The following is a 25,847-nucleotide window of genomic DNA, read 5'->3' as shown; positions in this document are numbered from 1 at the left end:
TGAAGATGAGTAAAAACAGATGCATAGTGGCAAGTGCAAATAGCAAATCAAATCGCAAGAAACATTTGTTCAGGGAAGTCCTCAAATTAATAATAAACTATTGAGATCTTTCTAATCTTCCATGATGAAGGAATGAGTAACAGGAAATAGTTTGTTTCCTAGGTAATTTTTCTTCCCTCTTTAGATGTCTTTTGTGTAGCTTATGCTCAACTAACTTTAACTACTCTTGAAAATCCTATAAGTATCACAAATTTTGACAAGGAAGAATGTAAACCAAACACTGGGGCCCAAATCTTATCTCTCACAAGCATCCTCTGCCCTGCTATAATGAAATTCAGAGGGGAAATTTGATGTTGGGTGTCTGTTTGCACACACTTATATTGCACCAGATACTTAAATCAAACTGTGTGATGTGTTCTCTTGAGATGAGCTCGGGCTTCTGTTTTATACCTGGATTCAGATGTCCAGAATCATTACAGATTCTACTCTTGATTTGTTTGTACAGAAAAGTGACTGCAGTAGATGAAGGTTGTATTCTCTCTTGAAAGGCATTTGCCTGGTCAGCCATAAAAATAAGAAAAATGTATATGAAAGAGGGGCTACTTCTGATGTACCGTATTTTCCGGCGTATAAGACGACTGGGCGTATAAGACGACCCCCAACTTTTCCAGTTAAAATATAGAGTTTGGGATATACTCGCCGTATAAGACTACCCCTCTTCCAACGCACACCAAAAAAAAATTAAAAAAACATCAGATTTGATTTCAATATGGTAATTTTAATTCAAATGCTTATGACATGCAGGTACTTAGCAGGAAAACTGTCACTTATAAACATAAGGCTGTTTGTCATCAAACATGTAAACATAAAACAGTGCAAGTGGATTAAACTTTTCCTAATTCACTCTAAAGCTGAAAGGAAGGATAAGACAATAAACCCATGGGAGCTGCCATGCTGTTTGTTTTCTAAGCTGTCAACCAAACTGGAACTGATGATGATAGGAGGAAGATAACAAACAAGAGAGAGAGAGCAAGTGCCGGGCAAGTCCCTGGCGAGTTAGCAACGCCCATCATAACTGCAAGCTATGGTATTTTTACAGGTTTTGCTGGCGTGACAGTTTCCCTTTAAAAGCCTTCAAAATCCTCCTGTTCGTCATCTGATATCATAAGTACATCAATGACATCTTGTGATACATTTGTAAGGCAGTCATCGTATGGATCGAATTCCGTATCAGATGGTGTGGTCTCAGCTTCGGCTTCCTCATCATCTTGCCACAAGTAGTCGTCCTCCATACCATCTAATGAATTTGATATGCCACACTTCTTGAAAGACTTGATTACTGTTTCTGCATCAATATCATTCCAGGCTTTTATGACAAACGTGCACAAAACATCCAACTGTGGAGCACGCATGTTTCCTCCTTTTGTGAATGACTTTTCGCCGCTAACCATCCATTCATTCCACTGTTCTTGAATGCGATCTTTAAATGGCTTGTTTAGGCACACATCCAGTGGCTGTACCAACAATGTCAATCCTGCAGGAATAACTGCCGCATCTGTGTTTAGTCTTGCAAGCATTTGCTTGGTGCTGGGAGTTAAATGAGCCCTGAACATATCCCACACCAGTAGACTACATTTTTGAATAAGTCCACCTGGTCGCCTGCTCCATACATTATCAAGCCATAGCTTTACCCCTTCTTCATCCATCCAGCCTTTTTCATTCACATGTACAAAACAACCAACAGGGAACTTGAATTTCGGCATTGTTTTTCTTTTAAAAATAATCATTGGTCTCAGTTTGGCGCCATCAGCTGTGCATCCTAGTACCACTGTAAAACTGGACTTCTCATGTCCTGTTGTTTTAATTAAAATTGTTTTTTCACCTTTTTGATGGACAGTTTTATTTCCAACCATATCAAAAGTCATTGGAGTTTCATCCATATTTCCAATACTACTTAACGCATAGCCATGTTTAGTGCGCTGTTGTATTACGTATCGATGGAAACTATTTACTTTGCTATCAAGATCTGCAGGTAATTTTGGGGCAATTTTCATCTTTTGCCTCAGTACCATATTATGCCTTCCCATGAATCTAGTACACCAGGATACAGTGGCCTTAAATCTGTTGCTGTGATCTGGGTTAGATTTGGCCCACTGAAGTGCAAACAAATGTATTTTATTTCGTGTCACTACATAACCGTTTTGGCGATGCTCATTCACCATGTCTGCTACATGTTTTTCGAGTTCTGGCCAATGTGGAGTGCCTCTTCTTAATGCACACTTACCCCTTGGCATACTCTTTAATGCTTTTTCATTTGCTTTCCAGTCCCGAACCATCTTTTCTGTTATTCCATATTGTCTTGCAGCAGCGCAGTTATTATGTTCCATGGCAAAGTTTACAACTTTAAGTTTGAAACTGGCTTCATATTTCTTTCTTCTTGCTGGTGGAGCCATGATGGGGTTTTGACTGTTGGACATTTGTATACTGTACTGTATGTACTGGTGCTATACTGTATGAACAGGTACAGATACTGGTGCTGTACTGTATGTGGTACCCAGTATACAACAACCAGCCAATCACGGCAAGCGATATACCTTACCGGCGATTGGCTGGTTGTTGTATACAAAGCCTGCTTGGATTGGTCAGCTCTCCCTGCCTGCCCAGCCCTCCCTGTCTCCAAGACTATCAGAGCGGTAGTGCAAACACGCCTCTTTCACCCGTCTGGCCTGCCCTTGTATCCTATTACCGTACCTCCTTCTCTGCCTCTCAGATCTCGCTCCTGAGGACTGCAGTGAAGCGGCACAGGCGCGCATGTGCGAGATCTGAGAGGCAGAGAAGGAGGTAATAGGATACAAGGGCAGGCCAGACGGGTGAAAGAGGCGTGTTTTTCTGGGCACAGCGCCGCTCTCTTTTTTCCATACCCCGGGCGTCCCGGACGCCTGCAGCTTGCTCCGCCCTTCACTTACACCTTCCCGGTGAGGCGCCCCCTCACCTCGTCATCGGGCGGGGATGCGGCCGCGGCCGTTTTTGAGTTCCCCCCACCATATGCGGCGACCGCAGATTCTCCAGTCCGGCTTGGAAGTTTCAGCACCCGCCCTATAAGACGACACCCGGCGTATAAGACGACCCCCGACTTTTGAGAAGATTTTCCTGGGTTAAAAAGTAGTCTTATACGCCAGAAAATACAGTAAATGAAATAATGTACTCCTAATTTTTTTCTTATTTTTGTACATATTAGGGTGATTTTAAAGGTATTTACTGACATTAGGAAAGAGTTAATCTTGTATCTTGTAACTTGTGTTTAACTTTTTTTTTTTGAGTTGTCAATTTAAATTTGTATTTATTTATTGTATTATGTGCAGTGGCATCTGGATAAGACACTGTTAATAAACTGAGCAAACCATTTGGTTACAAGAGTATAGGTAGAACAATAGGTGTAAGTAGTCTCATGCTTATTGCTACCTGAAGTGTTCTGAGCAGTTGCAGAGAAACTGACCATTTCTGGTATATCTCATTGAACTGCTCAGAAATAGACTATGCACTGTAGTGTAGAGACGCAACAGAAGGGGAGAGGCCGTTGACATGCTGGTGTCTACATCACGGCTTGGGTTGACTTAACCACATCTCTCAGGGGTGTGAATTTTTCACACCCGACTGATGTAGCTTGGTAGTCTGAAGTTTTAAGTATACACCAGGCCTGACGTAATTTGCCACTGTTCTCTTTTTCTGGAATCAACTTTGTACCTGGCCAGTGGCCCAGCAGAGATTAGATTTCAGTGGGACGTTCCCCTGTAACAGTTTGGTCTTGGAATGAACAGATACCCAGAAAATTTTAACTGCAGGACATTTGTATTACATGAATACAATCACAGTTTCTCCAACATCTAGTGGCATTATAGCCTTGTTTCTTACTCCAAAACATTTTCTAGCTATCTATTCTGTTTAAGAGTCTGAATAATGAAAATTTCCTTCTGGTATAAATACAAATCTTAGTGCTTTGCACCAAATCTGTCTCCTGGTTTAGAGTAGGGTATACTGTTACTCATTTTTTCCCAGCTAGTCTCGAGACTCAAAACTGCCTAGAGCATGCTTCTCCTAGTTATAGTTATCTCTGTTTGTGTCTGTTTGTGTAAGAGAATCATCAAATATAGAATTCTGTTTGTGAATTATTTCAGTCTGCTTCAATGCTAAGAGTATAGTTTTGAGGAAACAATTCAGCGCCTCTCTGCCTGTAAACTTGCACCATTTTAAACCAACTAAGAACTGTCCACAGCCTTTTGCACCTGTTAACTAAATTGGTTTAAAAAACAATTTGGTGCAACTGGTGCAACTCTGGATATATGTGCCTATACAAATGTTCAGCCTAAGTCCTCATTTCTTACGAATAGTTTAGAATTATAAACTTTCCTAGCATACAACTGTTTAGATATCAGCAATTATTTGAGCTGGGCCAAAATGTTTGGAACCTTGGCTTAGAATTGAAATGTGTAAATATTTTTCCACTGTGTCTTAACTCAAATTTCATGATGAATTTTAACAGTCAGGGTAGAAAAATCACCTTTTGGCTTGAACATAAAGCATGACACAAATCAGCCCACTTGGAATAGAATACTTGCTTCAGCTTTAGTTCAGAGAATACTTCCCCAGTAACTATTTAGAAAATGTTGGACTTACTATCACATCCTATGAATAATTATTTTGATACCATTACAAAGGGGTTCTCTGTAACGTGCTGTTTTTATTTGCTTGTTGATATATGTGAATCTGCTTATCTAAATCGTACGTACAGAAGCATGCAATTACTTTGCTAGTAACTTTTGTTGGATGTTTAACAGTGTTTCCTAGGCCCTGATCCGGCAGTGAGAACTGCTTACGTAGACCCCTACACCCGCACTGACCTTTGCTGAAGTCAGTAGGGTTCTGTGTGGATGCTGGGAACTGCTTGTGTGGTTCTCTGGGCAGAATCAGGACCATAGTGGGGATAAGTTGAATCTATAAAAAACATAGACTTTCTTTAGGGGGGGAAATTCTGATACATTGAAATGTATCTTAAAAACTGTTAGTGTACAGCTTTATTTTTATTTTAGTTCAAGTTATTCTTCAACTGCTCTGGATTTTGAGACTGAAAACAAATTGGATCCAGTGTTTGATTCTCCAAGAATGTCAAGACGCAGTTTACGCTTGGTCACTGCAGGATATAATGCAACAGATGATGCCCAAAATGACAACATTCATAGCAATTCCTATATTGGAAACATGTCTTTGTCAGATCAATCATCCAGGTAAGCAGACTTTATTTATATATAAAAAATAATTTAATGAAAGTTACCTATTGGCAGATTATAGGTTTGCCCATTTAATCATGTTTCAGACAAATAATTCGTGGCTGATCCAGAACTCAGACTTAATGTTGGAATGTGGCAATGCAAAAGGGACTCTTCGATTTCTTACTGTAGTAAAAATTGAAATAAACTATAACTCAAGAGCTTAGATTGCATGTTTCTTAGTCTTGTGCAAAGGGAATTTTGTCTGAATCTTAGACAGAAAAAACAGCTGAAAGGAAAAAGATGGTTTCCTCTCCTCCTCAGTATTAAACATAATTTTCAGCAGTAGAATGAGGACTAAATTTCCTCTGTTGCATATGGCTGAGATGAGAACTCTGTGGCCAATGTGCTGTGCACCAACTCAATAGTGCCAGTGGCCTTACTTTTTTTTTTTTTTAAATCTAGTCTTCAGAATACTTGCCTTTTAATTTTTTTGCCAGTGAAACAAACATTTTTTGTTCTGTTAAACATTTTAGGACACAATTTTGACTGTGAAATTAAATACATCTTAAATCAGAGTGACTGTAATATAAGCAAATTTATGATCCTAACTCTCTAAAACTTGTTCAACTGTCTGCATTGTAAGTTGTCCCTGTAACATCAATGGGACTGCTCACTCACCTGGTTAAGGTTCGTCCCATTGAAGTCAATGAGACAACTTTACACACTGTAAGTAACAGGTAAATCAGTCTTTCCAGGATTGCGACCTAAATCATGACAATTCAGATGACAAAACATACAAAGCTGGCTGTTCTTCATAAGAACTCTCTACAGCCCTTAAATGAAACTGTACACTGTTCATAGTTACTCATCTGATATTCTAACATATAACATTTGGTATATGAATCGTAGGGTTAGAAGGGAGCGCAAGGGTCATATAGTCTAACCCCCTAGACATGCCAAACTCTGCTATACAAAAATTTAAGTATACAATTAATATTCAATATGTAGTCTAGAGTAAAATGCCTGAAATGTTTGCAGTTGCATATATGCTGAGAGCAAGGAGAGACAAACCATATGTTCATCTTGTATGTAGCTTTGGTTACCAGTGAAACTGGTTGACCTAAAAAGCCTTTTCGGTGCAGTTTGTATCCCCAACTATATGAAATACTTAAATCAGACTAAAATTAATCATACAAAAATTAAACTCTTACGCACTAAATGTGGAGCTTAGAGCTTACTTATAGAATCATAGACATTTATGTCTAGAAGGGACCTTGAAAGGTCAAGTCCAGTCCCCTGCACTGAGGCAGGACCAACTAAACCTATACCATCCCTGACAGGTGTTTGTCCAAACCAGGGATCGGCAACCTTTGGCACGCAGCCTGCTAGGGTAAACAGGTTTGTTTACCTGCCGCGTCCGCAGGTTCGGCCGATCACAGTTCCCACTGGCCGCGGTTTGCCACACCAGGCCAATGGGAGCTGCAGGAAGCGGCGTGGGCCGAGGGATCCCTGGTCCAAACCATTCTTAAAAATCTCACAAGGGGGATTCCACAACCTCCCTTGGAAACCTATTGCAGAGCTTAATTACCCTTCTAGTTAGAAAGTTTTTCCTAATATCTAACCTGAATTGACCTTGCTGCAGATTAAGCCCATTACTTCTTGTCCTACCTCCACTGGATGTGGACAACAATTGATCACTGGGCTCTTTCCAATAGCCCTTAACATATTTGAAGACTCATCAGGTCCCTCCTCGGTCGTCTTCTCTCAAGAAGACTAAACGTGCCCGTTTTTTTTTTTTTAACCTTTCCCCATAGGTCACTTTTTAAAAAAACCTTTTATTATTTTGATTGCTCTTCTCTGCACTCTCTCTCCAATTTTTCCACATCTTTACTAAAGTGTGGTGCCTGCAACTGGACACAGTACTCCAGCTGAGGCCTCGCCTGTACTGAGTAGATTAGGACAATTGCTTCCTGTCTCTTACATAAGACACCCCTGTTTAAGACACCCCAGAATATTAGTCTTTTTCACAACTGTATCACATTGTTGACTCATTGAATTGTGTGGTACACTATAACTCCCATATCCTTTTCAACAATCCTATCGCCTAGCCAAGTTGTTCCGTTTTTGTAGTTGTGCATGTGATTTTTTCATTCCCAAGTGTAGTACTTTGCACTTGTGTTTACTGAATGTCATCTTGTTGAATTCAGACCAATTCTCCAAGTTGTCAAGGTCATTTTGAATTCTAATTCTGTCCTTCAAACTGCTTGCAACCCCTCCCAACTCAGTGTCATCTGAAATTTTATAAGCATACTTTCCATCCCATTATCCAAGTCATTAATGAAAACATTGAGCAGCACCAGTCCCAGGACTGACCCTTGCTGGATCCCACTGATACACCCTCCCAGTTTGACACAAACCATCGATAACTACCTTTTGAGTATGTTCTTTTGTGTTTAATGTTATGGCTTCTCTTCATGTTTGCCTTTTTTTCTTTAGAACAGCAAAGCAGCGCAAAAGTATGAGCAAGCAGTCTGTCACTATGAAAAATACTCCAAGAAAAAATGTATCCAGCTCTTCTATTTTTAGCCAAAGTAGTTTCAATAGCCATGCCAGTGATACATCTGTAGTATCTACTGTATTGGATGAATCTTTGATTCAGGAGCAAACAGAAGTTGACCATTTTTGGGGTAAGTATTACATTGCTACTACACATTTGAATATTTGTGCCAGCCTGTGATGTGAAAGCTATTTTGAGGTTCAATTTTTTTTTTTTTTTTTTTTTTTGGTAGAAGCTTCCTTGCCTAAAGAACACTGATAGCAACATACTTATTGCCATGTTTGTCTAAATTCTAACTACAGTTTTGGCAGAGGACACATTACCTTTGAATAAAATGTTTAACATATTATTGCTGCACAGTGAGACTGATAAGCCAACCCCAAAATGTACTGCCTCAACATAGCAAAGATGCTCACTAGAAAGATGTTCTCTGTGGATTTAATGTTCTTCTACTATTGTCATTTCTGAAGCTCAGCTGGAGTCTCATACTGAAAGCATCATAAAGAAAAATCCTAGATAACAAGTTTAGTTAAAAAGATAAGTAAGTTACAACATGTGACTTTTATCATGAACAAATAAGCATGTGTGAAACATGTTCAGTCACAACAGAAAAGCAGGAAGTTATTGTATGTGTGTTCATAGGTTAGTGAAGTTGTAGATTTTTAAATACAATGAAATTTTCAGTGGATAGCAGAAATAAAGATTATGGAGACTAGGCACCTGTGTGGCTAGTCCAATATTTGGATTATGTGATTCACACTACACCACCTTTTGACAGACACTTCTTTTATGCTTTTGTAATTAATAGGTTTTTGTTTCAAGCTAGACACAGTTGCATTTGGGACGCTAACATGTTTTCCTGGCAACAGTACACTAAATGCAGATTTTAAAAAGAGGTTTTATATAAATTGTGATCAAACAAACTACAGAGTAGTTGTGTGCATCATGAAGTCACATGGCTATTTATTTATAGTATTCTGAGGCTAGTGAACCTGCAATTAATCACTTCTTAAAAGTTATCAGTTGTATGAGAAATTGAAGGTAGAGAGAGACGAGAAAAGACTGGTGTAAATCTGTATACATCGAGCTGCCTAAAAAGGGAGGCCTGCCTGATTGCAAGAACTGTAGAATGATTTCTACTTTCTAACTAAGATGCAGCTTTGTCACTTTAACATCAAGAGTAGATTGGAGTGATGAGTGGAAAGGTAGTAACTGGAAAAGGAGTATAGATAAAGCATTCACTTATGTTGCTTCCACCAGAAAGTTTAGACTGGTTATCTAGAATGTGCATTTATTGGTCATGAAAGATTAGTTTGGAGCAATTTAGTGACTCTTGAACAGAGAGAGAAAAATCCATATTACTAAGGCCTTGACTACACTAAAAAAAATTTGCTATTCCAGCAACCCTTTCTAGTGGAGGTGCAGCTTATACCAGCAAACGAACTCTTGCCATTATACCACACTTCTGACATAGCTATGTTGGCCAAATGTTTAAGTATAAATAAGGCTTCAGTCTCTGACTGCTCAGATGGTAATCCTTTCTGAACAAAGGTCTGATCCTCTACTCCTTCCTCATGCAAAAATCCCATTTAGTCTGGAATAAGGGGTGCCAGACTCAGCAGAAAAAGAGCAGCATTGTTGTTGAAGATGTTGGTCCTGCTCTGCCTATAAGAAAGGGGCTCTATTAGTAGTATTGGTGTAATACCTCTTTGGGTCCTTCTAGGGAGAGCTTTTTCCTCAAAATGACTTACTGTGGACAAGAACCTGGTTGATCTGGTTATTGCTAGGCTGATGCTCCAGGTGATACTTTGTGTTTCAGTAGAGATCCAGGTTAGATTACTGCAGTGGTTCCCAAACTTTAACAGCCTGCGAACCCCTTTCTCTAAATTGTGAAATCTCGTGAACCCACTCCTAAAAATGAATATTTCCAGGGTTTTAAATTTAAATTTCCTCAGTGTGATGGATGTGCTTGCTTTGCTCTGCATAGCTCTTTGAAGTCCAGAACCTTTGGAGAAAGATAAAGTATCAAGTCTGTTTCTGTATTTTGTTTTCAGATGTGCATACGAGGAAAACGCTTTCTCGCATAAGTATGTTGTTGAAAATGGTAACAAAACTGCAGCAGCTTTTTCTGCCAGAAGGGGGTACTTGTTTCTTAAACTCAGCCAAAAGTTGATCAATGACAGATTTCTGAAACTCCTTTTCAGTTCGTAATCACAGGAGATCTCAATCAGTTTCGCTTTTTCCTCAGTGTTCAATATCTGTGTTGAGAAAGTGGTATCATCAAAAGGGTTGCAAATCCAGTCATCATCGCCTGATATAGCTGGAAAGTAATCCCTGAAAGTTGTGCAAAGTCCTTTTAGGTGTGCAGTTATATTGGTTTTAGTGCACTGATCCAACTGAAGTTTATGTTCTGCCAGGAAGTCATGAAGATTACTGAAACACTCAGTTTGATTGTTTTCCAAACAACTTTCCCAGAACTGCAACTTCTTTATCATGGATTCAACTCGGTCTTGCGCATTGAAAACTGTTATACTGAGACCTTGAAGAGATAAATTTAGGTCATTAATTCTTGAGGAAAATATCTGCTAAATAAGCTAGGCTCTGGAGCCTGACATTATTTTCCATACAGCTGGCAAGGTGGAAAGGGTAGCTGTTGAAAAAAAACCTAGGATTTCTGTTCTAAGCTCAAACAAGCGCACCAGGATTTTGCCCCGTGAGAGCCATCTAACTTCAGTATGGGTCAACAGACAATCGTGTATACTACCTATTTCTTCACAAAGTACGTGAAATATTCTGGAATTTGTTGGCCGTGATTTTATGAAATTCACCATTTTCACTGCATTGTCCAGCATTTCCTTCAGGCATGCATTTTGTTGTGAGGGCTTGTCTATGGATGCTGCAATGAGTCCAAGACACTTTTGATGCAACCTTCTTTGTTCGAGCTACAAATCCAGTATACTTCCCTGTCATTGATGTGGCCCCATCGGTGCAAATGCCTAGGCAACGAGACCAATCTATTTCCTTTTCTTGAAAATATGCATTAGTCAGATTGAAGATATCTTCTCCAGTTGTACGTTCTTCCAGTGGTCGGCAAAACAACAAGTCTTCTTCAACCAGACCTTCAGTCACATAATGTACAAACAGTAGCAAAATAGTTAGATTAGCTACATCAGTTGATTCATCCAACTGTATAGCATAATATGGACTATTTTTCACTCTCTGTACAATTATGGTCTCTACGTTATTTGACATGTCACGAAGAATTAATGACCATGTATTATTGGACAAAGGTACCATGTCGATCCTTTTTGCAGCCTTTTCTCCGAGCATGCAATGAACTATGTCTTTTATACATGGACCAATCAAGCTCTCTGCTATGGTATGGGCTTCTGATGCTTTTGCTACTCGGTAGCTCATGCGATATGATGCTTCAAGTGCATTTTCATTATCAGTACTTGCTTTGGATATAAAAATGGTAATGTCACCTTTCCTCTCAGCTAATTTTCGCTTGAAAAAAATCAACAGGCTTGTCGAGTTGTGCAGGATGCCTAGTTTCTAAATGGCGCCGAAGTAGAGAAGGTTTGAGGCTGCTGTTTGCTAGAACATCAACACAAATCATACACAGTGGTTTTGGACATTCTTGATCACCAATGCATGTAAAGCCATATTTTATATAATCATCATAATATTTTCTTTTCTTTGTAAGTGACTTTCCAGGACCATCATGATCATTAGACGTAGATTTTTCCACAGTGTGAACTTGGGGAAACACTAGCTGATTCTTGCGTCTTTACACTTTCCTTTTTCAGCCACTTATCCATTGAACTTGTGTACAAAAGTTCTAATAAAAACAACACAGAGAGACTGCTAACAACCAACAAACTAGAAAATGAGAATATTCACTCAAGTCTCACTGAAGCAAAACAGCACTCCAGAGAGAGAGACAATTACGGAGGAACCTTAACACTGCTACACTGGCTACAACGTGCTTCCGGCTGGTTTGGCTCCCAAACAGCTTTTCTTCCACCACGAGGTTTCTCCCTAGGAGGGTGTCCTGCGAGGGACAAATTAGCTTGGACCACCCCCCACGTACATCACTGCTCCTGCTCACTCTGCCCTCCATGCTAACTTCCCCTGTCTGACAAGGACAGGAGTCTGAGCTGCCACCTGCAGGTCTCGGGGTCTCAGCTGCCACCCTGCCCACCACAGGACTCAGGCTACTGGCCCTGTGCCAGGGCCTGGGCTACCGGATCCACATTCCCTGGGGCTCCTGCTGCTGGACCCCATTGACCGCCCCGGTCAACTGAGCTCCACTGGGTTTGTGCTGCAGGTCCCGCTGACCTCTGGGGCTCGGGCTGCTAGCCCCAACTGCCCAGCCCCACTCTCCCTGAAGCTTGGGGCTGCCAGCCCCGCTGGAGCGCTGGTGTTCTGGTTGCGGGCTCCCCTGCTGACAGGGGCAGGGCTCGGGCTGCCGGCCCCGCTCTCCCTGGGGCTCGGGGCTGCCGGCTCCCCCGCTGACGGGGGGGCAGGGCTCGGGCTGCCCGGCCCCGCTCTCCCTGGGGCTCGGGGCTGCTGGCTCCCCCGCAGATGGGGGGTAGGGCTCGGGCTGCTGGCCCCAACTGCCCGGCCCCGCTCTCATTGGGGCTCGGGGCTGCCGGGGGCAGGGCTCGGGCTGTCGGCCCCAACTGCATGGCCCTGCTCTCCCTGGGGCTCGGGGCTGCCAGCTCCCCCACTGATGGGGGCAGGGCTCGGGCTGCCGGCCCCAACTGCCCGGCCCCGCTCTCATTGGGGCTCGGGGCTGCCAGCCCCGCTGGAGCGCTGGGGTTCAGGCTGCCGGCTGCCCAGTTGATGAGGGACAGGGCTCGGGCTGCAAGTCCCAACTGCATGGCCCTGCTCTCCCTGGGGCCCCAGTTGTCTGCCCTGCAACCGGGTCCCACCTGCTGCCTCCAATGCTGGGGTCCTCTGGCTGCCATTAATGATTTTTTTTTTCTTGCGAACCCCCTGTAACATTCTGCAAACCCCAGGGATTCACAAACCCCAGTTTGGGAACCACTGGATTACTGGGTCTATGTGTTTTGTTTGTTACATGGATGGGATGTACCATAGAAACTGTATGCAGTAGCTCTGGGGAGGGATGAGAAAAGGGAGCTCCTATCTGCTGCAGCAGTTCCTCTGATCTAGGAATGGCTTTGATGCTCTAAAGGAAATTCAGTCTTTGGGCTTGTATACAGTGTCACTTTACAGCGCTGCAACTTTCTTGCTATGGGGTGTGGAAACCCCCCACCCCTCGAAGCGCTGCAAGTTTCAGTGCTGGAAAGTGCCAGTGTAGACAGGGGAACCGACGTTGGTAGCCGTGCTCCCAGCGCTGGTAGCTATTCCCCTTGTACAGGTGGGTTATTTTATAGTGCTGTGAGCGCTCTCTCCCAGCACTGGTGCCGCGGCAGAGCTTTCATGTTGCTAGTAAAGACATGTCCTTTACTTCCTTCTTTCTTGGAGGGTGAGGGTAGCTGAAATGCAGATATCCTTGTAAAGACCTTTTTAAATAAAAAAAAAAATTAGGACTCTACTAAATACAAGGTGCTATCAGTCTATATCCCAAATATACAATAATTGATATTGTTAATCAATTTCACAATGCCAACATCTTATTTCAGTTTAATCTGTGGAAATGTAGCTTACTGTACAGATTTGTGTGTAAATAAACTAGACTTCAGTTACTCTCGTGGTTTCAAGTTACTGACGCTTTAAATTTTCCCAAAAAGAAAAAACAAGAGACTAGTTTTCCAGCCAGATTATTTCTCTCCCTCCCCCCACCCCCTCTCAAAAAAAAAAAAAAAACCCTTCCTTCTTTCCACTCTTCATCTTTCTGAGAAAAAACAGGGCTGGACTTTACGATGCTGTCCAGTTACAGGCTGCTTGTTTCTGATTTGAATTGGAAGAAATTGTACTGTAATGTTAGTCTAATATTATGTGCTAAATTTGAGAATGGCTGGTTTAGCTAGGTCTTCCAGTTTATGTATTGAACTGTGGTTGTAGTAAAAAATGGTTACTAAGCAACAGAAACAGCATCTGTTTCTAATTATCTAGCCTTCTCAATAATCACATGGGAGCTGAGAAATGACGTATATTGGTGCTTCAATTTTCTTCTGGCCACAACCTTCCTCTTTGTAGATAATGTAACTGTAAATTGTCACCTCAAAAATGTCTGTATGTATTGAAGTCCCCCACAACAGTTAATGAATAAATGTAATATTCTAATCTTAAAATGCTTTTCCTTTGTGGGTTCTAGAAATAACCAGAAATTTTTGTTTTGAGTACAATTTAGCTATATTAGTTTGCAATCTGGAGACTTCCATGTAATTGTACTCAGTAGGAAAATCTTCTGTTTTTTAGGGCTTGATGATGATGAATGCGATATTAAAGGTAACTGCAGTCCTTCAACTCTCTTCCCCCCCACCCCACCCCCATTAATAGGTTTAAATGAATGGATTAATTGTTCTTTTTTGATACATCAGGTGGGGACACAACAGTGATTCAGGGAAATGGTGATATAGCAACAGCTGAAACACAGACTACCATGATCAATGGCTATACTTGCAGTGACTGCAGTATGCTTTCTGAACGGAAAGAGGTCCTCACAGCGTACTCTGCTTCTCACATGCCATCTTCAAGAATTTACTCTAGGGATAGAAGCCAAAAATATAAGTCTAGTAAGTGATTTTCTTCCTTTTGTTTTTTGTGGTATTGTAAATGTCTTGTTTATTTGATGTATAAAGCTACATGTATTTGGAGGGTATAAAGATTTTTTTTTCCCTGTTGAATTTAACAAGACTAATTGAATTCTAAATAGCAATTAGCATACATCCTATGATGAATTTTTGTTTGCATCAAGCTACACTTTATGGAGTTGATGTCTGCTGTGCACCAAAAGCTGACCATATGAATTTTCCACACAGTTACAGGAATATAAATGTGCCACATCAAAATAAAATGATACGGAATCTGGCAGAAAATAGTTCATACTTCCAAACTGATTAGGCTCCTAACATGGTGGTGTAGACAGTATTGGTTCTTAGCAGTAGATAATTTTCCTTTACACTTCATTATAACAATGAGGGTCAGGTTACCATTTTGTTACTTAAATTCCGCTTTAAAACTCTTTTTACCGTTATAACTCACCAGTAATAGGAGATCAAAAGAGTTAAACAACCAAACATAATCAGCAAGTTTTGTTTGTTTGTTAATATCATCTGCTCTATAGAAAGATCTATTTTTTTAAATCCCTTTTTATTGTTTTCTCTTTCCTTCTATAGACTCTAATTTTTATTGTGTTCTATAAGTTAGGCCCTCTTCTCAGTCCTTAGATCTAACAGGGCTCTAATTTTTTGTGAGGGAGGACCCAAAATGGAAAGGCTGTGGCTTCAGCAGTCTTCCTTCTCAGTGTACAATTTCTGGAACTTTTTCTTAAGTTTGGCTGTTGGCTACCTACATGGAGTTCTGCTTTTCCAGGCTAATCTACTCCCTTTGGATATTGCTCTTGTTAAGAGCCTTCCTTTGGAAGGCAGAAAGTTTGACATCCTTTACCATCCCAACGCCTCATCTGTATTCTTTGGTTGTTGGTAGTCTCCTCGAAGATCAGTTTAGGAGGAAGGCATGCTCTTTTGTTGCCCTCATTTTCAGAATTGTGGGTTGTTTCAGTTGCTATCCCTTCTGGGCCAAGGTGTGACCCTTGTTGTAGCATATCCTGAATGGTAAGAAGTCAGTTTCTTGACTCTCTTAGGGAAACTTAGGAGGTTGCAAGGGAAATTATTTAGATTGTAAGCTCTGTGGGATAAGGGCTGCCTCCTGCTATATGTTTCTACAATAGGACCCTGATCTTAATAAGTTTAATAAACTTTCAGTATTTAAATGGGACAGTGGAGTCTAGAAATCTTTCTTTTTTAATACCATCTCTCTTCTACACAAAACTCTTGGGAGAATCTTGCGAGAGTCCCTATTTGTGAGGATACTTCAGCAGTTGAAACAAAGATAGCCAACCAGCATTTGGCTACAAAATACCAAAGCTTTTAAGAAAGCAGGAGTACAGGGATGATTGTGCTAATTATTTTTTGTGTGTGTCTTCCAAAGTGAAGGAGAAGATACAGAGGAAAAAGTCTAGTAGTAACTGCCTTGAGTACTAGAAAAGCTTTGTATTTGGCTTCCTTCCACTTGGAAGTATGAAGGGGGAGGAGGAGAAAACGCTCTCTTCCTCCCTGCCCCCTATTTCAACAAGAATTCAACTTAAGCCCCTTTTTGTTCCAGGTTGGGATTTTGCGATGCTAACTAACTGTTCATGGGTTCGGCATGGAGAAAACCTGAGTTCTGAAGATAAGAAATTAATTACAATTTAAGTGTTGGCAAAAGTGACTAGCTGTCTTCAAGTTTTCAATCCCATTTAACCAGGAAAGGCTTGTAGCTTGAGCTTTGCTCTGGGAAAATAGTCACTCCAGACCATGGTTTAGGCATGCCAGCATTCCGGGAACTTTCACTGTTGTTGCTTTAGGTATACTTAGCCATAGATAAATGGGGAAGTTCAGCAGTAAGGTCTGTCAAGCCAGCACCACTCATAGTTGTTAGAAAATTTGTGGAAGTGTATCTCTGGATAAGGAACTTAAAATTTTAGCCATTTTTAGCTTGGTATCAACAGGTGGAAATGCAAGTAGTTTATTAATGGAGAATTAAATTGTGTAGGGAAATAATTTTGTATTCACACTTTTTTAATAGGAAACACCCCTTTCTACATGAATAAGATTCTACGATTGATCAAATATACTGCAACATCTTTTGCATCACTGTTAGTGCAACTATTTCAAATGGTATTGCTGAACCTGGGTTGTGAATTTAAAGGTACCTTTTTAGTGGTCTTCCCTTCCTTTGTCTCCTCCAAAGCCACTACCTCAATAAAAAGCCCTGTGCTTTTTTTCTTGTGTGGCTTTTCTTCCATTTCACCTTCTGCACCATGGTGTCTTCCACAGTAATTTGGCTGGTTTCTCTTACGCTCACTTGCTGTCCATGCACCTTTTTTTTCCTTTGGAAGTGTTCATATACAGGTATATATGGTAACTGTGTTTTTTCTGTTTTGGTCTTTTTTTTTTCTTCCCAGGAAATTGCATGGGCAGGGGGAGGTGGGAAGGGGGTTGATGCTGCTAAACCGTAATTTTTTCAGTATTTTCAAAATGCAGTTTTCTTGCTTCCTCTAGACTTCAGCTTCATGTTCCTAAATCTGTTTGTTTTAGTTCCGCAAGGTTGTCTCCTCATTAACACTTTCTCTGCAGGCTGTCTGTTTGTGTGGGATAACTTCGGTCATGTGCTTATTGCCTGTCCCTCGGGGTATGTCTACATAACAACTAGACACTGGTATCAGGCCCATGCCAGCCGGCTCGGGCTCGGGCTCCGGCTCCCTGTGAGGTGGGAGAGACGAGGCTCCAGCCCAAGCCCAGAAGTCTACACAGCAATGAAATAGTCCCACAAGCCCAAGTTGGCTGGCACGGGCCAGACGTGGGTGTCGAGGTGCTGTGTAGTTATACCCTCAGAGTAAATCTTCTAACTATTATGTTAAAGTTGACAGAAAATAACTGTACCCTTCATGCTCAGCTGAAAGGGATTCCTCATCTTCCTCCCACTCCTTCAGTAATGCTTTTTCTGCCTTTCTGATATTGGGAATGTTTGGTCTCTCCTGGATCCTCCACTAAAACCAGGGAAGTGGGTAGCACTTGGTCTGCAACTGAAAGGATGGGGGTGTTCAACAATGTTGTTTTTTTGAGTAGAGTATTTGAACTAAATAGGTGTTAAGCAGTTTTGAACACTGATTAAAAATAGCTGCTCCTCCTGTCGCATCCTCGCGTAATCCATGTTTCACTGGCTACCTGGTGAGGCTTGAACTAATTCTCCATTGCCAGTAGGGTGTTCCATGAAAAACTGTAGATTACTAGATCTGAATTTGAGATTTTGCATTAAAAATTCAGATCTTATCTAATCAAGCTTTCCTGGAAGGTGCTACAGACAAACAGAGAACTGGTAAGTTTGACTTCCCAGGCACCAAGCAAGTAGAACTCAATATTAAGCATTCAATTAAAAACTGCTTCCCCAAATAATTAATTAATTGTGTGTGGGGAGAGGGCGGGAGGGGTGGTATGTGAGTTAAATAGGTGTTTAACAATTGCACTGTTTTGGATGCAGCCTTCAGTTAGGGGGCAAGTACCCAATCGACTTCTAAGAAGACCGCAGCAAAACCAGGAAAGAATAGACTAGACTTAGTTAATATTTGTAAGGCAAAGAACAAGAAGGAAAAAGGTTTGACCCACAAGGTAGGGAGGCCTCCTCTAGGCATCATAAAGTTGCAAAAAATGCACACATGCATGCTCTTTGCAAGTCACCTTACACATCAAATACCTTTTTAAGGTCTCCAGTAGGTGGCTTGGCTTTATAACTAAATAAATCAGGTCAGTTTGCTTGTTAAGCTAGCTATCTGAAGTTTTGGACTCCAGAGAGTTAAATTCTATACCCTCTTTCTGCATGTATTGCAGCTCACTCGAATTACTGTGGAAGTATGAATGTAAAAGACTTTCTCAAAGAGGATGGCCATCTTGGTATAAATGGGGAATCATTGTGTAAGTATGGTTGGGTTGTTGTGTGTTTTTTGTCTTTTAGCTTTGGGTTGGAGTCCTGGATGTCACAGTGACATCTAGATGATATGAAACAACTCTATAGAAGTTGTATACCTGAACAGTAGTTTTGTGTTTTTAATTTAGACACTAAATATTCATACACAAGTGTATTGCTGCAACATTTTCTATAGAAGCAAATATCTGTGGGATTTTATCTTGTTAATCTTTCTTACCTACCTTAGTTCTTGGTTTTGGAAAATGATACTGTGACATAACTGGAACATGTCTGTCTTGTTAGTAGCTTTATTGGTTAACTTGTCACCATTAATTGATTGTTACCATAACCAACAGGTGATGACTGTAAGGGGAAGAAACATCTTGAAACATGCACAACAGTCCACATGCAATCCTCAAGGTCTAAAAGGGTAGCAAGGACCATTTGGCACACCTTTTCTTATGCAGGTTGACTTGCACCTTTTTTTTCATTTGCTTTTATTTTACATCACAACCTCACAAACGTTAATCACTCATACTGCTTTGTGTTTTTAATTTAACTGTAATTTTCAAAGTAGATTAGGCTGAATTAACTGTAAAAATGTTCTGGAAGAATAGTTACATGGCATCTCTTCTACTCCATGTGTTATTTGCTACAATATTAGACTCACTAGATTAGGAAGGAGCTTGGCAGATATAATTGTTTACATATGGCACAATCGCTATGAAAGGAAGTTACAGTAATTTATTACCATTTGATGTGTATTGTAAAGTATTAAATACAAAGCAAAAGTTTTTAGGGTTTTTTTTTAAGCTATACCTTAGGTAAGTGTATACTTCTGGAAGGATGGAAAACAAGATTTAAAGAGAAAAGGGACATTAAGATACTCCTATACAGGGTATTTTATTATTTTGTACCCTGTTTTTATTTTGTGGTAGCCAGTTATTGCAGGACTCTCATGTAGTTAGTATACTATCTATCCTATGAAATGGGTCTACTAATGCTTGAATAGGCACAGGTATCAAGATTCTTTAGAGCTATTTGCTGTCAATCTATTTTCATGCAGCAAAGAAGAATAGTGAGAGACATTTCTTCAGTCACCTAACTGGTTTTATAAAATACTGGGCTGTAACGTTTGGTGCCCCTCAGAGACTGGGCATCACATCTCTGCTAATCTAAAGTTTAGAATTCCCCTAAACGTATCTATAGAAATAGAACAGCAACAACAAATCTACACTTAGTGTCGGATGCAAAGGCCATGCATCTTTCCATTGACTTCAGTGGGCTTTAGGTCAGGCCTTTGAAAAACCAACTGACACTGTCATACCATAAAACACAGCTGGATTTAATTATAAAAATGAACAATTATTTATCTCATTACTTTTAATTTTACTTTCAATAAGGCATATTCTTTTCTTATTCTTCTCAATATTGCCTCATGTTAGTGAGATATTGTGGTTAATATTTTTTGAAGAATTGGTTCTTGAAGTTTTAAATGGTCCTTTTTCTATGCCCACATTTATCTTGCCAACCCAGATACCAGAAACTTGCAGTGCATACTTGAAGACAAAACCAAGAAACTTTGAAAGGGTTGCCTGACTGAAGTATGCACTTGTGTTTATACTAAACAGTGAATGGTTGAAGAGTATTAATTAGGACATTTTTCTGACAGAATATTGTGCCACAAAACATAGGCTCTTTATATTCTGAAAAGATGGTATTTTAATTACCCAGATGATAAAATCTGGAAGTTGAACCGTCTGTGTACTAGCATATTGTATTTTTCCTTTTAATGGTGTTAGCGCCACTTATGTCCATATTTCATCTTATTAGCAGTAATACTCATTTTGTGTATAATGGTTTAAAAACTACTGGAGGATATGCACTAAAATTACATTGTATATAATTCTCATAACTTCAGAAGCTAAAGAATCTCTGCTCTACTGCTTTTATTGCAAACAATGGGTCAAGTTGTCTGTATATACATTACACATATATAGTTCATTTGTTATATACCAGGTTACTTTATGCTACAAGTGTTGCGAACAGTGGGAGCAACAGGATGGTTTATGTCTCAGAAGATGTTATCACTACTTTGGCTGGCCATTGTTTCTCCAGGTTACTATCTTGAACTCTGTTTTTTTGCTTTTGCATGTTATCTGCCTCTGCTGGCAAACTAGGCGTCTACACTATGTGATTGCCCCGCTGATGCTGACTCAACTGTGCTTTGGATGGTACTTTACTGTTTGTAAAGGCTAAACTATTTAGTGACAGGATATATCTGTGTTCACAAATTCAATGGGAGATTAACAAGGCTGCTTCATATGAAAGGCAACATGTCTAATGATTAGAGCAGACAACGGGGGAATGAGGAAAACTGGGCTCTGTTTGATTCTCCCATTGATTCCCCATGGCTTTAGGAAACTTGCTTAATCTTGTAGTGCCATGGTATCCCTATAATCAAAATGAATATAATGCCTTTTTGAAGCTCATAGAGGCCTTTAGTTGAAAGGGGTTGTCCAAGTGCAAAGCACGATTAAACATAACTGAAGGGGTGTTGTGTTTTAACCTCATGAAAGTTAGTTATTGCTTTCCTAAACAAATTTCATCTTCTTGCATGGCTGTTTTTTGTGCTGAGTAGTTGATATTGCATTGCAATACATAATTGTGATATAAATTTAGATGAAAACAAGTTGCATGTGTTTCCTTTCACCTATATCCATCCACCCCAACAATCTGTTGCTCAAAACATATTCTGCCATATTTGCATGTACTTCTGCTTGGTCTCTCTTAGTATATTCTGTAACAATTACATTTTTAGTTCATCAAATACGTCCTTTCTCTTATAGGGAAGGCAGCTTCTGGGGTATTCTGGTGGCTTGGAACTGGATGGTATCAACTTATTACTCTGATTTCTTTGTTCAATGTGTTTCTTCTTACAAGGTTTGTGAATTTATTTTTTAAACAGAATTTTCTTCCCTAAATTACAGACTTGTTAGATTTGTGCTGTAACAGTTGTGATTAAAATGGTTGAAATTATCCTAGTTGAAGAATACAAGGTATAATGTCTGTGACAAAAGGAGGAAGCAAACAGCCTGTGTGTGTGTGTGTGTGAGAACAAGGGAGGGAGGGAGAGGAAAAGCTTTACTATTTAGAAAGAGAATTGCTGAGGAAAGAATCTATTTATAGCTTTAGAATCATACACACTTCAGCAAAAAGATGATATGACAATATTCATTAATATTCTAATAATGGGGGAACACACATGAATGTCAGTATATGTAATATGCCTTTCTAAATCAAAGTTGCTGCACATCTTTCTGTACAGAGCATATATTTTCACTTTAAATATGAGGTACTGGGTGAAGCGATTAAACTGCTACATAGCAAATAGTAAAAATTGTTAGACCGGTTACACAGGTCTATTGGCCACAGATTAAGGAATAAGCATAATGAATTTGTCAAAGAAGTAAACTTCAATACTTTTCAGATGCATAGTGTGTGTGTAATGTGTACTACAGGAAAAAGCATGGTATTTCTATGTAGCCAAAACTTTAAGCTAGATCAATCCACGATGTGAACAGGGCAGTGTTTCCATATGCTGTTGAATTCTAAACAATGTGAAGACACTTCACTGTAATGTAAACTGAACTAACCTCTGTCATGAGGTACCATTATTTATATTCGTATGCTGTCTATTATACTTCATGAGTTGGAGTCTGCTTTTTCCTGTGCATGAGTAACTTCCATTCCATTAACACCTGTGGACATAAATACGTATTTACAATGAAGAAAATAGAAACCCACGTACCGAAATGTGTGTGTTAATGGGTACAGCTTTGTAAGCCTGACTCTCTCATTCTAAGATGCTGTATAGATATGGTCATGTCAGGTTCAATATTTAGGTACAAAACAAAATTACTAAACGAAGTATCACTCGGTTAAATATAAGTTGTTCGTTTTTCTTTTTTCCAGCATATTTTTGGGAAAAAATGTTACTATTTGGGCAAGATACTATTGCTGATTTCATAAAATATCATCAGCATTTCTTGTGATACAATCCACAGAATTGAGCTCTAAATGTTTAAAATTGAATCTCATGTTTAGGTTTATTTCATGCTAATGCCTCGACCAATTGTAGAACACAGTTAAAAATGATAGACCCATTCTATGTCTAATGAAGTTAAATTTACTTCTTTGTTTCTAGATGCCTTCCAAAGATTTACAAGTTGTTACTATTTCTCATCCCACTGCTGTTTTTGCTAGGTATGTAAAGTGTATATTGTTGCTATTGGAAGCTGGTGAATAGTTATTACAAATGTATCAAACTAGCATTTTGAGGTGAACTTGATGTTTATGAAAGATGTCCAGCTAACAGCACAGGAGATTCAAGTTCTGTATGCTGAGAGCAGCAATTCAGGTATTCCCCAACACTGCCCTGCTAGTGTGTTTCCCTTCTGACATGGAAAGAATATCCCTCGTTGTGAGAAGGCAGGTCAATTTCTGTACCCCTTCAATACGTAGACCACCTCTGAAGGGGACTACAGGACAACCAGTTGATGACCAGGAACTGGAATGAGCCCATTAAGACACTTCACATAGATTACCTGTTGATGATTTGTTAAATAAGTCTAATTGCATTATTATTGGCAGTGCTTATAGTCGACAGTTACAGTGGCCCAACGTTTTTCCATTATAAAACACTTTTTGGTTGTTGTAACTCTCTCTAACTTAAACATTTTGGGCTGAATATTCCATGCCAGATGTCTACCCATGGGTGAATTTTTTTATGAAGTGTCACCTAAAATGGTTCAGTCATTTCTGAGAACGAGGCTAAGGAAAATTGCTCCTCACCATGTTAAAAATCTTGCAGCTCTTTTGTTGAGAAGCTCTAGTGTCTCAATTCTTTGGAGCAGGGACTTGTATTTTGCCAGAGGGATTGCTTTAGTGATGGGATAATACTGCCTAACCTCATGGGTATCGTGAAGATAAGTGCATTAATGTTTGTAAAGCACTAAGATACTACCATGAAAACACCATAGAAAAACTCATAAGGAAATTAGTAATTCTGTATTCAGTACAGGATTTGGATGGTGTGCAACAAGTAAGATACAGGGCCACACATAGAACAATGAGGATAAAAAAGAAATATTGAAGTGTGCCATTCAGTGAGTGCAATGCATCTTGTGCACTTACTGAGCCATGGGAAGGTATGTGATCATGTGAGGATTGTATCCTTATGTTTATGCATTATAAGTCTGAATTCAGGTTGCACAAGCAACCTTAACTCTGGCATTTCCTAACCTTTGAGGGCTTAGTTTGCAACCTTAACACTCTTAAACGTAGCTTGTTTGTTAAATCTAGTCTTGTTTAGACTTTGGTAATGCCCACAATGTGAAATGCACTTTCCAAACACACAACACAGCCTCTGTCCTGAAGTAACTGCTTTAAAGTATTAATCCAAATTATCATAAAATCCGAGATTGAACCTCTTATTAAAAACAATTTTTGCTTTCATTTTTCTTTGATCTTCTTGCCTAAGGTATATGGTACTGGGGCTGTGAAGGCTTCCTTTCATTACTGCCTGCATTCAATTGGACAAGCATACGTCAAACACAAAGAATAGACGAACCTGTGCAGATTCTTAAACCACATCCCGATTCTTCTCGCTATGTCCAGCCTCCAGAGGTAAAATGCTTAAAAGGCATCTTCTTAACTCTTGGCAACTGGATATTTCCAATAGCTGAACTGTAATTCAAGAATAATGGGGGAGTAAATTACTTAAATTTGTTACTTTAATTCTTTTATATATAAATCTTCACATTTTAGGGTACCATACAGTTATTTGATTCTAGTCGTATGAGTGAACTGGAAAAGCAAATGGCCTTCATGTCTGACAGATGTCATCACAATGATGAAGAATATGGCAAAGTGATGCTACAGCTTGAGAAGCTTCAGGATCAGGTTGCCCAGATGAATGACAAAAGTGAGATGTTGATGCTAATAAAAAATGTAATGGGCCAACATTTTAAGGAAATGCAATCTGAGGAAATAGCACATTCAACGGTAAAGATAAAATGAGTGTTTCTGATGGTTTCATACATTGATTAGTGTACTAACCCTAGTGTGCATTTATCATCCAAATGATGTGTAAGATTTTTTTACTTTGTATTTAAGAGCCTATGTTAGAATTAATAGAAGTAGTTGAAGCTGAGAATGGGAATTTGAGTGTAGCTGGAGTGTGAAATTACTTAACTGCTTATTTCCTTTCTTTGTTTTTTAAGGCCTACATCAGTGCAATAGTCTAGCAACTTTAATTAAAAGTTAACATGCTTCTTGTGTTGGGTTGTAAATCAGAATACACTTCTACCCCGATATAATGTGACCCGATATAACACGAATTCGGATATAATGCGGTAAAGCAGTGCTTTGGGGGGAGCGGGGCTGCGCACTCTGGTGGATCAAAGCAAGTTCACTATAACGCGGTTTCACCTATAATGCAGTAAGTTTTTTTTTTTTTTGGCTCCCGAGGACAGCGTTATATCGAGGTATAGGTGTATTTGCATTTTCAGCTATCCCCTTCTCCAGTCTAATGTATACCCACTTGTAATCAATGCACTTATTTGAGTTGATGCTTGAATAAATCATTCCTAAAACAGGATGTACTCACCTCCCAGTCCTTGAAGTGTTTGAAACTAACTCCCAGCTTTTCTTTTTTAACAAACAAAAGGCTGTGGATGGTAGCTCAACATGATGACCTGCCATGTACCAGAACTAAGGCTTTCAGCCACTCCTGAATCTTGGTCTTTAGGCAAGAGGCACTAAAACAGATGCTGGATGTCTTTAGGATGTGAGGAAGGGGGAAGAGACAGAGCTCTGTTTAACTTGCACTGCCTAACTTTTGTAACAAAAATAATAATCCTAACATAAGTGTAAAATTATGGCACCGGAAATAAGAAAGAAGGCCACAATTGTATGAAAGGGTTTGTCACTTATGAAAAGTCAAATGCTTAGAGTAGGCTGTATTTGTAAACACGTTTTGTACTTTTCATTCTGAATATAAATGTCCCTAGTATCAAAAGGTTTATACGCAGTATTTATAATAGCCTACTACTAATAAACTTCTTTTCTTCAACTCAGTCTTCCACTCTGACCCTCTGCTAACATTAGAAGGTCATGGATTGAATTTTCTATAATGCCTAAGTCATTTAGGAGCATTAATTTAATTGACTTTCAGTGGGATTTGAGCTCCTAAATTGGTGGTTCTCAACCCATTTACTATTGTGGACTGCATATGCTCTCTGTGTTATGTGGGCCACATTCTCTCTCTCTCTCTCTCTCTCTCAAAAAACCTGTATGGCTGTGAGGCTGTCACGTGGGTC

The 25,847-nt window shown here is 39.7% G+C and overlaps 1 protein-coding gene across 12 annotated transcripts in view; it reads left to right on the top strand.

The window, feature by feature from the left end:
• SUN1 (Sad1 and UNC84 domain containing 1) overlaps window positions 1-25,847 on the top strand; it is a 64,094-nt gene that overhangs the window by 19,690 nt on the left and 18,557 nt on the right. For 5 of the 12 annotated variants that reach the window (XM_034784516.1, XM_034784522.1, XM_034784515.1 and 2 more), the window contains 12 exons: window positions 5,088-5,282; window positions 7,764-7,954; window positions 14,218-14,247; window positions 14,340-14,534; window positions 16,588-16,710; window positions 18,390-18,473; window positions 18,822-18,932; window positions 20,485-20,583; window positions 21,315-21,408; window positions 22,673-22,731; window positions 24,008-24,153; window positions 24,295-24,531. In XM_034784516.1, coding sequence (XP_034640407.1) covers window positions 5,088-5,282; window positions 7,764-7,954; window positions 14,218-14,247; window positions 14,340-14,534; window positions 16,588-16,710; window positions 18,390-18,473; window positions 18,822-18,932; window positions 20,485-20,583; window positions 21,315-21,408; window positions 22,673-22,731; window positions 24,008-24,153; window positions 24,295-24,531 — 1,564 coding nt within the window. The remainder of the gene's footprint in view (window positions 1-5,087; window positions 5,283-7,763; window positions 7,955-14,217; window positions 14,248-14,339; window positions 14,535-16,587; window positions 16,711-18,389; window positions 18,474-18,821; window positions 18,933-20,484; window positions 20,584-21,314; window positions 21,409-22,672; window positions 22,732-24,007; window positions 24,154-24,294; window positions 24,532-25,847) is intronic. The other 7 variants (XM_034784518.1, XM_034784520.1, XM_034784521.1 and 4 more) reach the window with 7 other exon arrangements.

The sequence above is a fragment of the Trachemys scripta genome, chromosome 10 (genome assembly GCF_013100865.1).
Source record: "Trachemys scripta elegans isolate TJP31775 chromosome 10, CAS_Tse_1.0, whole genome shotgun sequence".
In the NCBI taxonomy this organism is placed as follows: domain Eukaryota; kingdom Metazoa; phylum Chordata; order Testudines; family Emydidae; genus Trachemys; species Trachemys scripta.
This window is presented reverse-complemented; position numbering and strand designations above follow the sequence as displayed.